This window comes from Garra rufa, chromosome 23, assembly GCF_049309525.1.
Source record: "Garra rufa chromosome 23, GarRuf1.0, whole genome shotgun sequence".
Lineage (NCBI taxonomy): Eukaryota > Metazoa > Chordata > Actinopteri > Cypriniformes > Cyprinidae > Garra > Garra rufa.
Window position 1 is genome coordinate 31,912,505 of NC_133383.1, and position 22,259 is coordinate 31,934,763.

At 36.1% G+C, this 22,259-nt stretch overlaps 1 protein-coding gene across 1 annotated transcript; it reads left to right on the forward strand.

The window, feature by feature from the left end:
- The first annotated feature begins 536 nt into the window (after positions 1–536).
- On the forward strand, positions 537–17,878 carry LOC141299413 (uncharacterized). The gene is made up of 3 exons (XM_073829770.1): positions 537–617; positions 8,786–9,489; positions 17,078–17,878. Exons 2-3 carry the CDS (start codon positions 8,791–8,793, stop codon positions 17,696–17,698), a joined length of 1,320 nt encoding a protein of 439 aa, XP_073685871.1. The 5' UTR covers positions 537–617; positions 8,786–8,790; the 3' UTR covers positions 17,699–17,878.
- Positions 17,879–22,259: the final 4,381 nt, after the last annotated feature.

Consider the following 22,259-nt stretch of genomic DNA (forward strand, 5'->3'; position numbering starts at 1 on the left):
AACGGTAAAATAATGCAGAGTGTAAGATAAATAAATATTCAACTGAAGAGTTGTTAATGCAATATGTAGCAATTACAATATTTATGTTATGGTTTTTTACCCCGAAATGCAACATATTGACTAATGATCTACGTTTGGCTGAACTGCAGCGATTCATTTGCTCCTCTTTTCTGTGGCTTTCAGCAGCCTGCGACAATAGAGCTCAGGTTTCATGTCAGATCTGCTCGTCCAGTCAGTCGCAAAGCTCTTTCTCGTTTTAGGAGTGTTTTATGCATTCTCTCGCAGCGTTTACGCCGATGTCATGTGCACAGGCTTTATATGTAATGAGAACAAACACTAAAATGAACGTCAACTTTTACTATCGGACTGGAAATATTATGCATCATAACTAAGTTTGTTCTTTGATTAACTGTTAGTGCTAGTTTTGGTTTGTTAACGTTCATTAACTTCGCTAACCTGAGAGCTGATTGAGATGCACTCAGAGATTTAGTTTGGACTAATATATTATTTCTATCATTCTGATCCTGTCCAGATGGTGTTTACTAAAGAGGAGAGTGAAGACGTGAAGATTGAAGAAGCGTTCAGAGTCAAACATGAAGACACTGAGGAACAAACAGGTTGGTTTCATTCTCAAAGCTGAACTCATTTGATCCGAATTCAAGCGTCCAGCTCGACAGAAACCAATGTGTGAGGTTTACAGCACTGAGTGCTGATGGACAGATGTTGCTCGCTTTCTGTGTTTAATCTACTCACGACGATTATAAGAAAAATCATAATTGTCAAATATTCCCTCAAACTGTAATCGTGATTATTGATTACATTGATTGATGTTTTAAATAGCTTTATACCACTGTTTGAAGCAACTGCATTCCATAATTTTATATTAAAAAACATTGTATTGCTTTCTCATTGTCACAAATGTCAACAATACATTGGTTTGGTTTCTTAAAATAAAAAAGGACAAATATGCAATATGCATAGAGATATGTCGGTATAGGTTTCATTAACTGATAATGCTTTTATCACGGTATTGAAATGTATTCGCAAAAAAGTGGTGTCATAATACAGTATTACAGTTTTAATAACTATTTTCTTATAACAAAAATAACTGAACATTTAAATACAATAAAGCAATACATACAAGTAAGGGATAATGTACAGGCAGCCGGTAGTTATCGCAGAAATAAGCCCCGACAGTGTGATCAGGACGTGAAGCGGAGGGTCTTGTGTCACACTGAAGGGGCTTATTTCGCGATAACTACCGGCTGCCTGTACATTATCCCGCTTATTACACGGCTACTTGCCACATAAGGAAAAAAACTGGACATGAATATGAATTTGAAACCTTTTATTGGCATATTTGTTTTAAATTAACATTTTTATCCTTCCGCGAAACGATATAGTACCACGTGACTAACATTCAAACTATGTACGTTAGTAAGACAATTTAAATAGATTAATGTCGAAATTTTCCATTGTTGATTGTGGTTGTCCAGTGTTTGACACAAGATGGCGCCAAACGGTAATCTTTGTTGGCACGGAGGGATTTTAAACGCTATGCGTTATTACTTTGGAGCGGTGATTATTTGAAAAGAAGGAACCTGCAAATGTCTCAACTGACCAATCAGAATCAAGCATTCCAAAGAGCCGTGTAATAAAGACCAATGGTTATCACTTTACAGTAAGACCTCTTAGTCAATGTATTAATATTCACAATGAGCAAGGGCTACAATTGCTACAGAAGTTTTCTTTGTTAAAACAATACAACTCTTAGTTGATGTTAGCTCATTAAATAACACAGTTGCAGCTTTTGATCTGAACAATTTGTTATTAAATATTGGAAAAACCTAAGATTAAAGAATGTTTCAAAGGCAGTTTATGTTAACTGCACATTAACTAATGTTAACTAATGAAGCCTTAATGTAAAGTTTGACCAAACAATAAAGAATCAAAACACTTTTAAACAATATCTAGGGCATGTTGTAGCCCAGATTCAAATGTAATAAAGTTTGAAAAATAGCCTGTTAATTCTAAATATTTAAGGATTTGTCACTGTGATGAATACTGTGGTGATTACACAAATCAGGTTTTTTAATCACTTAAACACTTACAGGGTTTCCGGATAATGGCTGCCTCATGTTTAGGACGATCTTGTAATCGTGGCATCCGTAATCGTAATTGCAATTAGAAATTCGATTCATTGTGCAGCCCTAATTCAATATTTAAATAAAAGTTTTAATAGGCCTAAATGTATGCAAGATATTTCATGTAGATGCGATTAATCAAAATTCAGTTTTGATTTTGTCTTCAAACGATTATGTAAATACAATAATCAAGATAAAACAAATATTACTCCCTATTCTACTCGCTTTGTGTGCTTTCGCTCCTCTATAAAAGCCCAGTTTCACATGCAAATCAGTAAAATCATGTAATGTGACTTGCATAAAATGGGACATACTTGATTTATTGATGTTTATTTGATGTTGTGTTTTTAAAAGCACCAAAGAGAATGTGTGTTGTTCTGTGTATGTGAACGCAGACAAGTCAACGTTTAGCTTCAGATGCGTACCTGAACGCTCAAATACATGCAAATATATGTCAAAATGTGGCGTTTGCTGATTATTCATGTAAACCTTTGTCAGTTAAGTCTGAAATAAACGTAAACAGTTGAGAATGAAAATCCGTGTGTATATAACAGTATATTGGATCCGTGCAGCTCTTAAAGCGGCCACTAGTAATATTCCTTCTGCCGTCTCTGTGCTTAATGTTCATCAAACAACAAAAGACAGAATCACTCACTGCTCTTGACGGAGGGACTTTTGTAGCTTTTATAAGAAACAAAACATGTTTCATTCTTACAGAGTATGCTGTTTTATTTTGCATTCAATTAATTACATTAAATCTGGGTTTTTTAAATTAACATTATTTTTTTATTGCATTGCTATCTTTATATTAATCAATCATATAAAGTTCTGAATCCACCTATAATCGTTTTATGATTTTTTCCAAAATCCAACATTTAAAGAGCTACTTCTGTGTTGACATTGCTATCAGTCAATGAGTTTGACCAATGCTAAATATTAAACATGTTTGGTATCTAAAGTCGCACCCACACTGGACTTGATGACCAGCAGTCAGAGGTGGGTAGAGGACCCAAAATCTGTACTCAAGTAAATGTAATTCGTTACTACCCACCTCTGCCAGCAGTGGACAGGAATCTATCTAAGATCTCTCTGACTGTACCATGAAACAATCATCATTATTCCATGGATTGTCTGGATGCTGGATTCTGATTGGCTGGCAGTAAAACTGTTTAATGCACTGGTAGCTCTAAGTCAGTTTAATCACCGTTCTGTATTAATGCGCTGCTTTAATTGATGCATGCAAACGCAGAGAGAGAGAGAGAGAGAGAGAGAGAGAGAGAGGGGTAAAATAGCCTAGAAAATAGATTGCTACATTATATTCCTCAAAACAGTCCCTCTATCATCTCTCTCTATATCTTGCCTTCTTTCTCTCTCTCAGTTGATCAATAATTTACTGAAACAAAAGCTATAAATCATTCAAATAAATGTGATCTTAGGGGGTGTTCACTCTTGGCGTCTTTTTTCAAACTGCCAGCGTCTGTTTTACATTATAAGGGGCGTTACTTGACCCTTTTTACTGTGGCACGTGCCCCAGTAGAGCTTTCGGTTGAGCAACTCCCCTGGAGTAAACCGTGTTTTCAATAAAGTCCTGAGTGCTTTTTTTAAACGCCACCGTCGGTGTCTTTTTCTGCAGCTCAGAGCATCTTTTCAAGTTGAAAAAAGTTCAACTTTTCTGAAGAAAACGCCCCACGTCAAGCGCTTTTTTGAGAGCTGACCAATGACAAGCGACCTGTTGTTTCCATAACAACAAGAAAAAATGGGAAAGGTGCCGTTATGTAGACTTTTATTTTATTGTTGTAAACCGGATTCAACTTGAAAAACCGACGTGCAGCGTTGATAGCCTCTTGAGCCGCACATCCACACGCACAGTAGAGCCGTTGCGCTTCGGGTGTCCTTTTTTCGAGTCCCGGCTCGCAGACCTTTCCCGACCCCCCTGTCTAAATACTGTCCTATCAAATAAAAGGCAAAAATGTCAAAAAAGAAAAGAGCCAGCTTCCTCTTTTATCGACATTTCTGCTCCACACATAGGCTGCTGTTGTTATAGCAACAAAAAGAGGCCCTCTGCTGCAACGCGTCCAGATTTATTGTGTTGCAAAGAGCAGTACTAGTTTTAACTTGTCTATAACTTGCTAAATGTCCATGGAATAAGCGGGATAATCAACTGTTTGCTGTGCATTAAAGGATTTAAAATGCACTTCAGGGAAGAAACCACCCTCCGCTTCCTGTCAGGTAGTTATTTGCCTCCACGTCATGCATTTAAAATCCTTTAACTGTTGATTATCCCTTACTTATGTAGTGCCCAAACCCTAATATGTGAACAAAGAGGATTGCTATTTCTCATTCACACATACTCACGAATAAACTGCTGTAATTTGGTGCAATATGTGGCAGTTGAATTTGTAACAATTTTTTAATATTTTTTTATGATTTCGCAACAGGTGTTGTCAAAAAAGTTCAATTTAAAAGTGTCTAATTTTATGGTTTCAAGTAACATGACTGCTAATAATGAATTTTTAAAAATGTGAAAATCTATTAGCTTTCCAAAAGCTAAAGTTCTTTTTCAGATTTTTAAGTATTTGCTCTGGGGGAAAAAATGTTGATGAAAGGCTGAAAGTTTTGAAACAAAGATTTTGTGAGAACCTGATCAGCTCTGCGTAGTACCACTGTTTTCAACTTTTGTGATCTGAACATGCAAAACACCCTTCTTTACAGCATTTAAAACTGCTTTAACATGAACAGGGAACAGGGATTTCTAACTTTGATACGATACGATACGATATGAAAAATAAATTCGATACCACAGAGAAAAAAACTGCCACAATATTAAAGTGGTAAATTTCTTTTTTAATTTAAAGATAGATATAACAAGATAATATGCCAATGAGGAATGTGCATATGTTCACTGCTTCAGCTTCTTAGCTTCATTTGAGTTTGTTTCATACTTTATCTGCTGTTCAAATACAAACACAGCTGGTAGTGTAGATTGTGAGTGTGTTGTTTAACAAACTTTTTTTTTTAGACCACACTTTTAAAATGAACTGAACTATAACTAATCTTACAACTTAAGTTAATGGTAATAGATATTTGTTAACATTAGTTAACATGAATAAACAATGAAAAATACTTCCAAAACATTTATTAAGCTTAGTTAAAAGTTAATTCAAACTATAATTTACTACTACATTAACTAATTAAAATAAAGTTCAATCTGTTGATATTTATTATTGGACCAGAGCTAACATGATCCGTTGTGTTTTTATTACCTACCGTTATCAAAGATTCAAATATACTGTAACAAATGCATTGCTCATCGTTCATAAATGCTGGTTAATACATTAACATTATTTGACAAACAGATTTTAATGCCAGATTCTCATATAATCACAGATCCATGCAAACGTCTGTGCATCACACGCGGAAACAATGATCAGTTGCTCACTGGATCGACATTAAGACTAATTGCAGAATTTAAGTAATGATTTTTTTTTTTAAATAAAGTTAAATAAGCGCAGTTATTTTACATTTGACCACAGTTATCCAGTTGACCACGAAGTATTTACTCATCTAAGATTCTTCAATCAGATTATATTAACGAATTACGGTGAAAAAACGAGACAACACTCATATCAGCTAGGCAGTCTTATTTAATGATTCAGTAATGTTAAAACGAGAACAGTTACCAACCTCTCAAAATTATTTATATAGACCCAGGTGTCTGTCTGTCTTTGTGAAATTAGTAGTGTTAGCGTCTTTTGTTAGCACTGCTCTGTAGCAACTCTTTACATTCACATATTGGCTTGCTTGTGTACTTCGGCTTTCCGTGTTCAGTTGCTTTATATCTAAACTATTTCCAGATAGCACTGCTGCTGTGTTCTTTATCAGCCAAAGCCGGTGGCGGGGTCGCCTCACTCGCCTCTCTGTTCGCTTCACTTATGCTACTTAACCAGAGCGAATGAGACGAGACAGGCACTGACTGTGGTGTTTGTCAACGCACCTGTGGAGAGAAGTGAAAGTGACAGCTCGGCTAGTATCCATACTTCGGGAAATTATTATTGGTACCGTTCAGATATTTCAGTATCCATATTTATCCAAATATCTATATTTTTGACAACACTACTACTGGAGACTATTGGATATAATCTCTGTCTCAGCCAAGTGAATGCAGACTGAAGCAGTCAAGCGGAAACAAGTCTCATATGTGCGGGTGAGATTTAGGGGGTGAGCGTAGATATGCAGATGTTTACGGTACGATAACTGTGCATGTTCTAACCCTATTTCACTCAGTGTTTGCCAGCTGTATGTGTGCGATCTCATTCGGGAAGATTTACACTTTACAGATTCCCAGTGGTCTACACAGACATTTGATCTTTGTAATTAGCAGAACAATCAAATTGATACTAAACCTAACCAGCAGTTAGTGTAGTGATGACAACCTCCATATTGGTCATATGCCTTGCATCTAGTATGATCTAGATAAAGTACGCTTGCTGGTAAACCAATCAGTCAGCTGGATTTATGTGAGATTCATCCGCTTTCCAAATGCAGCTTTAACTGTGTCACATTCATTACATTATCATCTGTGAATGAGAGAAACTTCCAGACCGGTGGGGGACAATGGCATTGCTGTTGCAAAGCATGTTCAACAAGGATTCTGGGAGGAAAAACGACCTCAGGTTTAACACAAATCTTATAGCTCACTTGAGAGGTCATCATCGTGGAAAAGCTGCATTAGAAGAATATGAAGCATCTGTGGCAGCGGCTACTAGCACAGAGCCTTAAACGAATCCCGGTTCCCAGACCTTGCCTCACTTGCACAGAAATGCCTGTCAGCTCCAGCATAGACAGCGAACGCTAATTTTCTGCTGCTGCAAATGTTATGAATGAAAAAAAAGAATCGGAACTAGGTGTGAGAAAGCAGAGATGCTTCTGTTTATCACAAATAATCTCCCACTAATGCCCTCACATAACTAGCAGAATAGACAATAGACATTAAACAGAGACAAGGGAAAAGATACATACTTTAGAGGAGGCTAAGACATTTTGAGTAGTGCAAATTGGAAATCATTTTAAGGTTATTAATATTTTTTTATTTATGTTAAGCTATGTCATTTCAAGCACTTTTGAGGATGAACTTTTGTGTTTAATTTTTGAGGGTGATGAATGTCAATGGATTTTATTTATTATGTATTTGAAAAACATGTGACTTAAAGTTTATATACCTTCCACATCCTCATGCACTAAACGTTGAATAGATGCATTTCTTTATGCATGAAATACTTTAAAATAAATTTGTTCTTGTTGTGAATTGCAGACAAACCATAATTCTGCCAAACCCTTTTGTGGTGCCTCACATCAAAAAATAATAACATTTGAAGAATCAGCACTGATGTGTGCTATTACAGTTAAATCCACTGTTCTCCTGGGTTCACCCACTGCAAATTATGTGAAAATTATAATATAAAAATATGATCTTATTGGTTATCGGTATCTGTACAAGAATTACTTAATTATCGGTTATCTGTATCAGTTAAAAAATATACATATTGAAGCCACAACACTGGTTTAATCACTTGCCCACCGCAGCACCAGCCACCACCGTCGTTTTAATAATTTAATTCAGTTAAAAAAATAGACAGTACAATTAAAAACAGTGGCATTATAGATCAGATTTAATTTAACACTTGAGGACAATGAGTCGAGCTGACTGACAAGAAGACAGAGGTGAGAAAGAATAGGTAATAGGTTATTTAATTTCTAAACGAAATGCAAAAGCACCTGTTTGGGAATATTTTGGATTTTAAAAAGACTGTTGACTTTAGCCGTTTATCTAAAAATGTGATATTGGAAGGTTTTCTTAAACATTCGTTTAATGGTTTTCCCAGTTTTGCAGATTTTTACTTTTATTTAAACCTAACTTGTAATGTATTTATTTTATTTGACATCAAGGTGTATGCTGTGTCTCCAAGATTTTTATTAGTTTTGTTAATAAACGTTCTCTGTTTCTTATTTGGTGCCACAGTGTTTACTTATTTTTTATACCTATACACATTTTGTGAAAGTAATTTGCTATTTTATATTATGCATAGCCTATAGCAATCATTTTGTTAATAAAAGAAGAAAAGCAAGGAAAAGCGGGAAAATTCAAACAAGAAATGAACACTTGCTTTACGCCGAGTTGCCACTACTTTGAACGTGAAAGTAAAATGTGCACAGCACTTTTAAGTTTGAAAGAGAACACCAGTCCCCGTGGTAAAAGGGAAGGGTGACACATTTGCGCACTGGGATAGTTTTTCTTAATGGGGTGTCTAATGACAGAGACTTTGCCAACTTTGGAAAAGATGAATAAACAAAAGTCCATCCAGTATTCGAGGGTCAGTCGTTGCACAAGCCAGTGGAATGATTTTAATTGGGAGATTAGTGTAAACACCGATATCTGATACTAGGCATGTCTAAAGTGAATGTAAACAGACGGACCAGAAAATGGTGAAAAGTTTGGATCTGTGCATTAAGACTTGCAGTGTAAACGCAGCCATATTTTAGTAGCTTAATGCATACAGCATGTAACATATATTGTTGGATTTGATGTTTGTTGCTTTGTGCCATTAAGGTGGGGTTAATTTGTATTTGTGTTTTTCCCTTAGAGCTGATGCCACTGAAAGCAGAAAGTCAAGATTTAAATGAAATTGAACAGAAAGATCATGATTTCATTTTTGTAGAAAAATCATTTAGTTGCTCACAAACTGAAATGTCTTCACAAAAAGAAGCAAATGGAAGTTATTTCGTCTGCCAACATTGTGGAAAAAGTTTTAACGGAAAAGGAAACTTTAACAAGCACCAGCTAATTCACACCGGAGAGAAGCCGTTCACCTGCCCTCAGTGTGGAAAGAGATTCACTCAGAAATCAACCCTCGGCACACACATCAGAGTTCACACCGGAGAGAAACCCTACACCTGCGTCATCTGCGGAAAGAGTTTTGTTCAAAGAGGAATCCTCCAAACCCACATGAAAATTCACACTGGAGACAAGCCTTTCACCTGCAAACTGTGTGGAAGCAGATTCGTTCACAAAGCAGACCTTGAAAACCACATGAGGATTCACACCGGAGAACAGCCCTACACCTGCCCTCAGTGTGGACAGAGCTTCACTCAGAAAGGAAACCTCACTCAACACATGAGGATTCACACTGGAGAGAGGCCCTACACCTGCCAACAGTGTGGAAGAGGTTTCACTCATAAAGGAAACCTTGACAAACACATGAGGATTCACACCGGAGAGAAACCCTTCACCTGTGGGCAGTGTGGAAAGAGTTTCAGACATAAAATAACCCTTGATTCCCACATGAAGGTTCACCTTTAATTCTGACCAGTCTAATAAACTATTTGCCTTCACAGCCATCATTTTGTCCAGGTTTTTTCCCCCACCTTCATGAGCACTGCTTTCATACCAATCTTTTTTTCCTCAGTTTCCAAAATTGAGTGGTTGCAGTAAACGTCCTCTAATTTTGATTGTATTTGATTTTAAACATTAAACTTCTGACTTCTGTCTTACTGTGAAATTTTACATATGCATAAAATGCATATGTTGTAAATCCAGACTTGAATTAAAGCTGCAAGCAGCGATGATAGGGCCCTCGCACATGGGCTCACCGCCGACCGGTGGCTTTAGGAAAACAGCAAACGGTGGGCAGTGTGCTTTTAATACAGTAAATGTAGGAGAAATATGTCATAAGTCATTTAAATGTGCCAAACTTGCCGCTGCCAGCTGGTGGCGCTATGCCTTTAACTGATTATTGGCATGTAGATGTGTTCAGGCTGGCACTTTCATCAAACATATGAAGTTTGGTGCAGATTGACCTTGGTATGTTTGAGTTAGTGAAAGATATGATATATCCTGAATATTGGCCTTTAGTTGTCTTCAGGCCAGGACCCTTACCAAACCTGTGAAGTTTGAGGCAGATCGGACATTTTATGGCTGAGTTATAACAACTTCTATGTCCATGGCGAAACATCAAACTTTGTCAGTCCGCCACAGACACGCGCTTTAACGATAACTCAAGATCGTCACAATTTAACATCTCTAAGGCCTCTAGATCAGACTGATCAAATATAATGTTGATATCATTAAATCTCTAGGAGGAGTTTGCTATAAACCTAAACCCCTGCAAGGACTTCAGATAATGCCAACTGTGAACCAATATGCTACATTTTCCCTATATTCTGATGATGATGATAAGAACATGATTCATGATGATAACAAAATGTTATTATTGCTTGCATTACTTCCACATTCTGCTTCAATGTCATTGTTACCTATCTGTTCAATTTGTGTGTGGATATTGCTTTGCTGGTGACTCCTGTTATAAGACATCACTCTTAAGCGCTACATAACTAAGAATCAATAAGGAAGACGGTGCCCAGTTGGCACATGCATTCACAGTAACCCTCTGCCAGTTTGGATTTAAAGTTTACTGAATTGAAAGGGTTACACTTTAAAATCAACACACAGACACATACACACAATATATACAATTTTGCCATCCAGTTTCATTTGTTAACATTAACTATATTTGTTAACATGAACAATAATTAAATGGCATTTATTAATGTTAATTAATATTAAGCTAAAAAAAAGTATTCATATATTGTTTAAAGGTAAATTAGTATCTTTTAACATTAGTTTATGTACTGTGAATTAACATGAACATGAACACAGTTCATGGGGGTGTACAGCAATACACAATAAAGTGCTCTATAAACGCTTCTTTCTTTCAAAATATCTTTAAAAATCAAGTTGAGTATTGTAATGGGGCGATATATATATATATATATATATATAACTCATCTTAAAATGTTAAAATTTTCAGATGTTTTGAACAGATAACGGCAAAGTTTGTTTTGTTGTCAAAGTTTGTCTTGAAATTGTTAATTTAAATTTTATATTCAGTAAATAACACTATGAAAATAAATGTCTATCAATGAAGATAAATCGCTCATGCTAAAAAGTTGTATTTTTCTTAATCTTTTGCTATGTGACTGAATAGGACAAGTTCATGGTACAGTTCAGTAAAAAATAAATAAATAAAAAAACAACAACTGCAAAATACAAACAATGAAAGACTTAGTGACCCTTTATATTTTCTCAAAATATCAGACTCTGATGATGATGATGATAAAACGTAATAATAAAATGTTTGGGGGAAAAAATAGTTTAGTTTTTCCTACAGGCCAGGGGAAGGGAAGATCATTTCTAATCAGTAGTACACATCTAAATGTTTTTGTTTTGCATTCAGAATATGTCCAGATATATTTCAGCCTAATAGGGATGCCTGCACTAAATGGCCAATTTCACATGTATTTTGTGTATTTTAAAAATACAAAATAGTGTATTCGTATTTAAATACATTTTTCCACTCAGTATTTTGTATTTTTATTTCAAATACATTTCTATGTATTTATGCCCATCTCTGTGTGTGTCCAGTGGTGTATCATATAGAGTCACTGAGGAGGATCTGGCCGTTCACCACCAAGAGAATCAGCTCCTGAAGACCCCAGAACACATTGAGGAAGGACTGGGCTTAAAATTTATGTTGTTTTTCTGATGTTAAACCTAAGCTATGTTGTAAACAGTTGAAGAAAGTATTTTCAGTAATGTATAGTACAATTTGTTTTAACGTGTAAAAAAAATTACAGGACAAAAAAAAATAAATGTGTAGAAGAATGTTTTTTGAAAAAAATTATAAGCTGCACTAAAAAAATGACAATGTACATAATCAGGCCTACTTCTATTTACTCATGTGAACATGCAATACAAAATGTACAGATATTATTCATTTCATTTTAACTTACATCACAACAATAAACCACTGAAATTTGGTTGTTTCATTGACACTGTGACATTTTTAAAAAAGATGGTAATGTACCCATTTTTTCTTGCCTAATATTAAAGGCTAATAATTGACTTGTTAACCATTCTCTCAAGAAGAGAAAACTGTCTCTCTCCTGTCTGTGCTCCTATGTGTCTCTCTCTCTGATGTCCTCCAGCTCACTCTCTGTCTCCCTCAACTGTCCCAAGGCATTCACATAGAAGAGGATATGAAGATGAAAGAGATCCTCACTGGACCAAACTCAACCAAAGAGGCTTATTTTATTTATTGCTTAGAGAGGACACAAACATCTGTGCAAAAATGTGGAAAAAGTTCAGAACGTTTTTGGCTCTTAACCCTTCCTCAGTGCCATCAGAATACTACAAACAATAAATACATATAAATATGAACGTGTGTTATGTTGTGTTTACTTTTGTTAACAGTATTTTAATAGTATTTAATGCATATGAACACGGAGTCGTTTTAAATGTTACTGTTATTAATTTTATTTTCTAAAATATGGCTATTAATACGTAATATTTGTGACAAAGATATTTTTGCAACAGCTCCAAGCCTCACGCGCAGTGTGTACGTCAACGTCCGAATCCGTTCACTTCATTTCGTCCACTTTTGATGCAGTCCACTCAGTAGAAAGGGATTATAGTGAGTGAGCGAGTGGGCGATTTCAGGCACAGCCCAGGACTGCTATTAGTTCCGGCGATGTGACGTCAATGAGCTGCGCTCCTCATCTGTTGTGATTCGGCTGAAGACAGGTTTGTGGTCGCTAGCATTCGGTTAAATCGACACAAACCTTTAAGCAGTTGTATAGTTTGTGCAAGCGCTGTAACATGAAGGAATTATTCTTCAATATAATATTTCAGTGCTTTATTTAATATGTATGAATGTCATTTTGCTTAAGTAAAGCGCGTCAAAACAGAAAAAGAGCGTTTTATTTCGCACCCTATATCCCAGTCGTATGTATATTGTCTATATATCCTAAATCAGTTTATCGTAAACACGAACTCGGTCCTTGTAATCAGTAAAGGGAGAAACGGAGCTTTTTTGAAACTCCGAGTCAATTGAATCATTTGCTCCTCAAAATGATTCACTGAATCGCTCTGTTCGCCGAGACCTGCTGCTCAAACCAGTGGAAATATACAGCGATAGCAGTGGTGTGAGTGTTTATTTTTGTCTCTTTTGAGACCATTATCTATCACCCTGACTTACCAGTGTGTGTGATCTACTGATCTAGAGAGCTGACCCTCAGATTATGCTGGATTTATTTTTCTTTCTGTGAATCATTCTCATCTCAGTCCTGTGTCCAAACAGAGAAACTGAAGATGAAGATGGCGTTTATTAAAGAGGAGAATGAAGATGTGAAGATTGAAGACGCACTCAGGGTCAAAGAAGAAGATGCTGAGGAACCAACAGGTTGGTTTTCATTCTCAAAGATGAACTCCTTATTAAAATGTCCAGCTCTACAGAAATCAATGTTAACTATAAACGCAATGTAAATTTAAAAAAACAAAACAAAAAAAAACATTTATTTCTATCACTTAATTATAGTATCTGATGTTGTAAGTGTTATAAGTGGTCAGTATTACATTAATACACCCAAATCAATCAGGATTGTGTGTGAAGAACAATTAAATGTTGCAGAATCATCCCAAATACTTATTTGTAAATAAATGTAATGATGTGTAATTGAGTAAATGCAGCAGATTGCCATTGTCTTGTTATTTTCCCCTTTGTCACTGTGAAATTGTGTAAATAGACTGTTTATTTTGTGTATTGCTATGTTTATGCCGGTCCTTTATTATAGTCACTCGTAAATCCCTGATGTCTGTTTATGAATGGCTTTTGTCAAGTGTGTTTTTTAGTTAGTTTGGCTATAGTTTGTGTGCAGGGGTGACTGAATATGAATGGGCCAGTTCACAGTAATTAAAGAATAAAAACTGTAGAATAAATGGATTCTTAGAAGATGTGAATAAACTACAGTTAGCATTTAGAGTCTCAATATAAAAATCAGGAAAAATGTTTAAAATATTTAACAAAGCTAAGAGTTTTAGAGTTTTTCTTTAAGTTTCTCTAACTCAGGTTTAGCCAACCCTTCTCCTTCTCTTTATTAATCAATATATCTGATTTGTATCAAGGTAAAAGAAGAAAATGACTAGCCATCCCATTTTTAATATATCATGAATACACTGCTAACTGGAGTATTATTGGCACAGCAGTGAAATCCAATGATAATGCCCCACAGTGGAAATATATGCACAAGACCTAATACGATGTGGTACTTCATCTCTTCATTTACACAAAGCAGTAGCAGTTAGATGAAATAGACCGAACATTGTGGCAATGCATTTTTTTAAAATAATTTATTGTAACAAGCTTGTTCACCCTTAAAAAACACTGACTGCCCACTGCTGAAAAAAAATGCTTTACTCTTAAAAATAAGTTCAAACCCTTAAAATCTGGTACTGCATGTCCACAAACAGCAACATAATTCTCAGGCTATCTAAGAGCATATCATGGTCTGTGTTGTTGAAAGATAGTTTCTGTGTCGAGTCACCTTTGTTTATAGGTTGTGTCAAAGCAACTTCACCGTATTAAACAGGATAATAGTGTGTCAGTAACGCATTATTGTAAACAATCAATATTCAGTTAAAGGCTGTTGATCAGTGAATTCAGGGATGCCATCATCCAGCTCAGGTCTAATAGTAGACGATATCGCTGGAAGTTAAGGGTCCCCAACTAAGCAAGCCAGATGTTTAGATGTAATGGCAATTCTGTCAGTTTAAAGGTACAGGTGCTCCCATCAGGATTTTTGAGGCCGATCACAGTATCTGCAAATCTTTTTAAAGCCTTCTTTTTATCGTGTAGACTTATTTATAGGGATATTCCAACCAGGATTTTTAGACATTTATTCAGGGCCTGAATTTGTTTTTCTTTGGAAAATGGGGGAATTTGCCGGTTTTTTGGCTCTTGTGAGAGGGAGGAGTTTTTTAATTTGAGGGGAGCATTTATTTTAGACATTGTTTTAAAATATATTCATCTCACCTAAATGTTTGATCATGTAGTGCATTTTTGTTTTCAGTATTGTGCAATTATAGAGTCGGAGCACATTTAGGCCAGGCCCACACTGAGAGGGGGACAAAATCCAACGCTCTCCATTGACTTTGTATTGCGGGAAGCTGCCTCCCTGTCATTTGTCTAAAGTCTAAATGTCTAAAATCTGCTTTGTGACAAGATGTACAGTAAGCTAGCTAAAAAACACAAAACTTTGTTTTTATAAGCTGTTGACCCAAAAAACTTTAGCTGTAACACAAATAGCTGTAGATGTCTGGTTATTTCATGTTCAGCCATTCAGTTGGATCTTTTCTCCAATAAAAGGGAGGTAAGGAAAAGGGGCACTGACATAGACCAATACAATTTAGTTTCTCAATATATCTACCCCTTTCAGGGTGGTGAGATAATCCTTTGACATAGTTAAATGTAATGAACGTCTACTGTTGCTGTTAAATTTCCCTCCAGCTGGCGTAGTTCTCAGAGTAATATGATATGTTGCGCTCTACTTTTGTGTCCTTAAACGCTGTTTTTTTGTTTCATCATCTCTCATTTGGAGATTCAGAGGCTCCGTAGTGAGCGTGATTACGTCATTGCATTTCCTCAGCACTGATTTGTCAGATAAAGCCAATGCATTTCGGTCCTCTGAGCCAAACAGGAACGATTGTTGATGCTTAGTCCCGCCCCTGTGCCCAGATTGGTCCAAACTATTCATCTATTCAACCAATAAACCAATAGTCATCTATTCAACCAATAAACATAGGTTTTGGTCCTTTGAACCACCGATTAGTATGTTTCTTTGCAAATCTGAACAAACGCAAAGTGCTTCTTGCATGCGTGAAAACATACGCAAAAGAAGACATTTGCATGACAGCATTCTTTGAAAAAGCACAGAAATACTCAGGACAGAGCCTTTTGACAAAACACAAACCAAAAAAAGGATGAAACAGCAGTACTTATGGGATAAAGCTCTGGAATCTAGGTTTTCGTGTGACTAGGCGATGTCCCGGTAAAATAAACAGACTACAGCCAACAGATCCATCTATTTGGTTGTTATATTATGTAACTAATTCTTATGTAGTTTGTAAAGATTATTTGACAATTTTTTTCTGTTGTACTCGGTATATTTCTCTCTCATTTTGTGTGTAGTTTGTGGATAATTTGGACTGTTTTTTTTTTTTTTGTTGCACAAGACAATTTGTGTAATTGTTTTCACTACTTCCTACAATGTTTGTGTTTATTGTTCATCCTCAGATTAAGAGTATATTTATCTGATGAAGTATATAACACTATAACTCCTAAAATGTTTTTGGACTGGTCTATATTGTCAATAAACCAAATAGGCCTGTTTTTCACTGAAAAGTGCCTATAATAATATTGTGATAAATGGCTATAATTTGCTTGGGAAATGTTATATATAAACAAAATTTTATTTGGAAGTGTAAAACACCTAAATGCAATTTTCTAAAGGTAAAAAAATCAAACTTCAGTAGCTTTTTGTTTTAGAGATTTTTTTAGAGAAAACACAATTGAAATTGTAATTTTAAATTAGCTTGACAATAAATTCAAGTTCGTATGTTTATAATGATATATGACAATTGATGCTGACTGCTAGAATAGGTCTGAAAATATTTTAATAGTTCAGTAGATAGGAGCTAGCACACATGCTGGTATAAATATGTAGATGTTTGTTTCTTTGTGCTATTGAACTTGTATCTGTCTGTATTCGTCATAGAGCTGATGGTGCTGAAAGTGGAGAATGAAGTGGAAAAGAAAGACGATTGTGTAACTGGAGAACAGACATCCTCAAGAGTTCAAACGACTGAAACCCGTAATCACCACACAATGATTCGCTCCAGAGAAAACTGTTTTAAATGTCATCAGTGTGGAGTAAGTTTCTATAACATTAAACACCTTAACAGACACGCAGTAATTCACTCCAAAGAAAAGCCTTTTAAATGCCAGCAGTGTGAAAAGAGTTTCAAGCTCATCAAATACCTGAAGAATCACATCAAAGTTCACAGCGGAGAGAAGCCGTTCACATGCGCTCAGTGTGGAAAGAGTTTCGGTCATAAGGTCAGCCTCAAGACTCACATGACTCTTCACAGCGGAGAAAAGCCTTACTCCTGCAGACTGTGTGGAAAGAGCTTCTCACAGAGCGGAAATCTGAAATATCACATGAGAGTTCACACTGGGGAGAAACTTTACAGCTGCCCTCACTGCAAAAAACCATTTGGTCACAAAGTCAGCCTAAAGACGCACATGAGGATTCACACCGGAGAGAAGCCTTACCCCTGCAGACAGTGTGGAGAGAGATTTACACACAAAGAGTCCCTGGAGATCCACACGACTCTTCACACTGGAGAGATGCCCTTCAGCTGCCAACTGTGCGGGAAGGGCTTCTCACAGAAAGGAAATCTGAAGACTCACGTAAGAGTGCACACTGGAGAGAAGCCTTATATCTGTCCTCAGTGCGGAAAGAGTTTCACACTCAAAGGAAATCTCAACATTCACATGAGGATTCACACCGGAGAGAAGCCCTACACCTGCTCTCAGTGTGACATGAGCTTCACGTATCAAAGAGATCTGAAACGCCATTCGCAAACTCAGTGTTGCTCAGATTGATTTGGGAAAAGGTGCATTTGTTTGTGTGAGACTGTTCCTTTTAAATGTGGCCTTTATCAGATGTCCATCTAATTAATTTGACCATGTGGTTTATTGCATCCTTCTGTATAGTTTGCCTTGAGGCCTTTTTCTGAAGTGGCCAAATATTGAGAGGTTGCAATAAACATCCTCTAATTCAAACATTTCAAGGTATTTCTCATCTTTGATTCAGTTTAACAAATGTGACAAATGCCTTTGCAATTTATACATTTACATGTGACCAAATAACCTGTTCAATTGGATTGATAGCTCAATTGGAGTGAGAAGCCTTCAGTCAATCCATCTCAATGCGAATTAAATTTAAAGTAAAAAGTGATGGTCTTAATTTGATTCAGAGGAACATTTTTTGAAAACGTAAACCCTTGAATCTTGACTTTTCTCAATTAATGATAAAAAAAAACACCTAGTGCACATGCACAGTGTCACTTTGGCTGCAGACATTAGACATTTTTGCTCACATCTGACACAGATCGTAATTTGTTGCACCTGTGTAAACACCAAAATCCACACAAGATCAGATTTTTTGCATCCGATCTGGGCCACTTCCAAATGTGTTTTTTCTTAGAGGCATATCTGACATCTGTACATCTCACCTGCGTCTAAACACACGTAGCCTATTCGATTCGCCTCAGAAATGGAGGGTGAAGTGTTTTCCCTAGAAAGATAGAGTTTTAATGCCGGTGTGCTTTATGCGCTCCCATTTTATTAAGATGCAAAGGTTTTAGAAATTGCAGACAGGGTTCCCACGGGGTCTTAAAAAGTCTAAAATTTAAAAATCTAATTTTTGCGCCTGAAAAAGTCTTAAATTTGCTGTTCTAGGTCTTTAAATAATTTTACACAGGTCTTATTTTTCCGGTGTCCATGTAATGCTACCTCTAATGCTCATTTAAATGATCTTTTTGTTGTTTCCGTGGTGTTGTAGTTCTTTATTTCACTATTCCAAATATAATTTGCTGTATTTAAACTACAAATGAGACCAGCATGCAATAGCCAATCAGCTTTCTGTTATTGACACGAGTCTCTCTCGGATTGTACCGCAGAAGTAAAATGGAAACTTTTTAGCTATGAGGAAGTGCAAGTTTAGCCATACTTAGCTTGAAAAAACTGAATATAGGGCTTGGCTAAGGCCAGTTGCTAACAACTGTAGATTTTTTTTCTCCCTCTGTGGAAGTTACTGCGTCTTCAGACAGAATCGCAGTAGAAGAATACAGGTCAAACTACCTTTTTGTGTAAATAATGTTATCAATAATAATAATAAATATAGGTTGAGCTAGCTGACCGCCAGCCTTCGAGATGCTTTTAAAATGTGTTTTTTTTTTTTTTTTACTTGCCCGACCGAACAAACCGAAACTGAAGTGACAAACCTTAACCCTAACCCTAAGTGACAAAAACAACTAAGTTAGCGATCATCGAAAGGCAAGAAAGATTCCTATTTTAATACATTCAACGTAAACAGAAATTGATAATGGATAGTGTATTTCTGTTCTATTTGTGACATAATTTAAAACTAATGAATGTAACAGCACTCTAAAGAAACACACTGAGCTAAAAATTTCAAATGAATAGTTTATTTATAACATGATATGTGACCCTGGACCACAAAACCAGTCTTAAGTCGCTGGGGTATATTTGTAGCAATAGCCAAAAATACATTGCATGGGTCAAAATTATTGATTTTTCTTTTATGTCAAAAATCATTAGGAAATTAAGTAAAGATCATGTTCCATGAAGATTTTTTGTAAAATTCCTTCTGTAAACATATCAAAATGTAATTTTTGATTAGTAATATGCATTGTTAAGAACTTAATTTGACAACTTTAAAGGTGATTTTCTCAGGATTTTCATTTTTTGCACCCTTAGATTCCAGATTTCAAATAGATGTATCTCGGCCAAATATTGTCCTATCCTAACAAACCATATACATACCTGCAAACTTGTCGCTTTTCGGCGACAATCGCCGTTTTCATTGTCAATTGGGTCATTCACGTGAATCGTGTAGAACCGGAGAGTTTTTTTGAGGAGGAGGAGGGGGGGGGGGGGGGGTTGGACTTGCGTTAATTGACATCTGGGCCGATCGGAATCTCAACTGAGCTCGCGCCTGTCAAGAGAGGGAGGTGGGGGTGGGCTTGCGTGCCATGTAGGCCATTATTGGACAATTCTTATAAATGACATTTTTCCTGGACCAATCTCAGCGCTTGCTTCAGTATCTTGAAACACACTGCCATCTGTGTTCGCGCCTGTCAAGAGACACCTGACCTAATGTGGAAACTCTGATGGAAATTGAGATGACCGTATGCACGGAGCGTTCTTTAGAACTTCTGCATAAAGATAAGCAGCTCGTAAACTTCCGCTAAAGCTCATTTTATATGTGCTATATATTAGGTGGACACTCTTGAGACTGATCTACTGCCTCGTTCTTATCAGAAACTGAGAAAAATTATAATTGCAACATTATAAACAATGTTAGCGGCGTGAACGTTCAGTTTCTTATTATTTAACAACACATCATTTAAATGCGGAGCCTGGTAATCCCGTACTCACCACATCTGCATAGTTGTACATTTAAATGCTGACAGCTAAACACTATCATAACGTGTTTAGGCTAACGTTAGCTAGCAAGCCATACTTCTCTTCAAGGACATCTTAATCGTATTCTTGATAATCACTAACTTGCCTTCAAAGTCATGAACACATTTTTAAAATCTTATCACAATATTTTAAAGCCTTTATTATTTTCCAAGTCTACAGCTGTGAAATAAAATGTACTTCAAGAACATTCATTCATTCATAAACTGCATCGGACAAAATGACTTCGCAGAAAACAACGTCTTTTTTTAAAAATAATCTGGAATGACCCATATAACCAATAGATGGCAGCAGAGGATTATGTATTATGCAGCTGCCTTTTAAACTCCCTATATTTTTCAAGACGGCTTTCTTTTTGATTTATTATACAATTTCTAGCATAATAAATTGTAGTACTTTTACCGCCCTTAAGTGTGTATATATATATATATATATATATATGTATGTATATATGTGTGTGTGTGTGTGTGTGTGTGACCCTGGACCACAAAACCAGTCATAAGGTTAAATTTGACAAAACTGAGATGTATATATATAATATGAAAGCTCAGTAAATAAGCTTTCTATTGATGTATGGTTTGTTAGGATAGGACAATATTTGGCCGAGATACATCTATTTGAAAATCTGGAATCTGAGGATGCAAGAAAATCAAAATCCTGAGAAAATCATCTTTAAAGTTGTCCAAATTAGGTTTTTAACAATGAATATTACTAATCAAAGATTACATTTTGATACATTTACAGTAGGAATTTTACAAAAAATCTTCATGGAACATAATCTTTACTTAATTTCCTAATGATTTTTGGCATAAAAGAAAAAGCAATAATTTTGACCCATACAATGTATTTTTGGCTATTGCTACAAACATACCCCAGCGACTTAAGACTGGTTTTGTGGTCCAGGGTCACATATATATATTATAGCAAGTGCAGTAAGACATTAAGCTCACACACAAACAGCCTATAAGGGTGAATTATTTAAATACTTATATATAGTGCACTACAAATACGTGAAATATTGATGGTATAAAAATTAAATAATGCACTCAATATGAATCGATAATTCCTATATATTTAAATATTTCATATAATTTAAGAACTACATCTTTTAAGTTTTATCTTGAACTGTAAAATATATTAAATAGTTTGTGAATGTTTTTCAGTTTCCCTCCATGGCGTTTGCGTGCGTGTGTTCGTGAATTCCTTGTCCAGGCTAAGAAGGAAAAAAATAATGTTTTTCAGTATAATATACCCCCCCCCCCCCCGCCCCACGGACACTGTCACCTTTTTTCCTCTGATGAGTTTGCAGGTCTGCATATAGCAATAGAAATCTTATTTATTGAGCTTTCATATGATGTATACATCTCAGTTTTGTAAAATTTAAGCTTATGACTGGTTTTGTGGTCCAGGGTCACATATAGTTCAGTAATATACCAAGTGAGCTTTTTGCTGAAAATTCTCACAATTACAAGTGTTACATTAATTTTAGCTCAATAAACAAGTAGTTACTTACATATTAGACAAAATATTTCCACAGTTTTGTTCTGTTTCACCAACGAAAATAGTTCCAAGCAAGGATTGCGGCAGAAGCATTCTCCTATTATCGTTTAGTCTCGCGTAGCCAGACCTTCAGACTGACGGCTAAAGGTCTGGAATACATGGCAGCTTTAATTGGCCAAGGCCCGCCCATAAGGCCGTTTGACCGACATGTCAAACAACCAATCACAGTTCGTTTCGTTCAGCGTCACGTTTCTGTGCGTAGAAATGCCCCCACAACAACAGACTGGCGTGCAACAAGTCAGTCATTGAAATAACCAGCATTGAAAGTTAACGAAGAAGAGGGAGAACAAGCAGTAAGTCCGTAATTTGTTTGCGAACGTCGCAAATGTGTTTAACAACTACGGCGTCTGCATAAGCACCTTTTAGCAAAACACAA

Coding starts and splice junctions, on each gene's coding strand:
- LOC141299413 (XM_073829770.1), top strand. CDS start 8,791: ATGCCACTGAAAGCAGAAAGTCAAGATTTAAATGAAATTGAACAGAAA. Junction 9,490..17,077: donor CCCTTGATTCCCACATGAAG/GTTCACCTTTAA, acceptor AAATACCTGAAG/AATCACATCAAAGTTCACAG.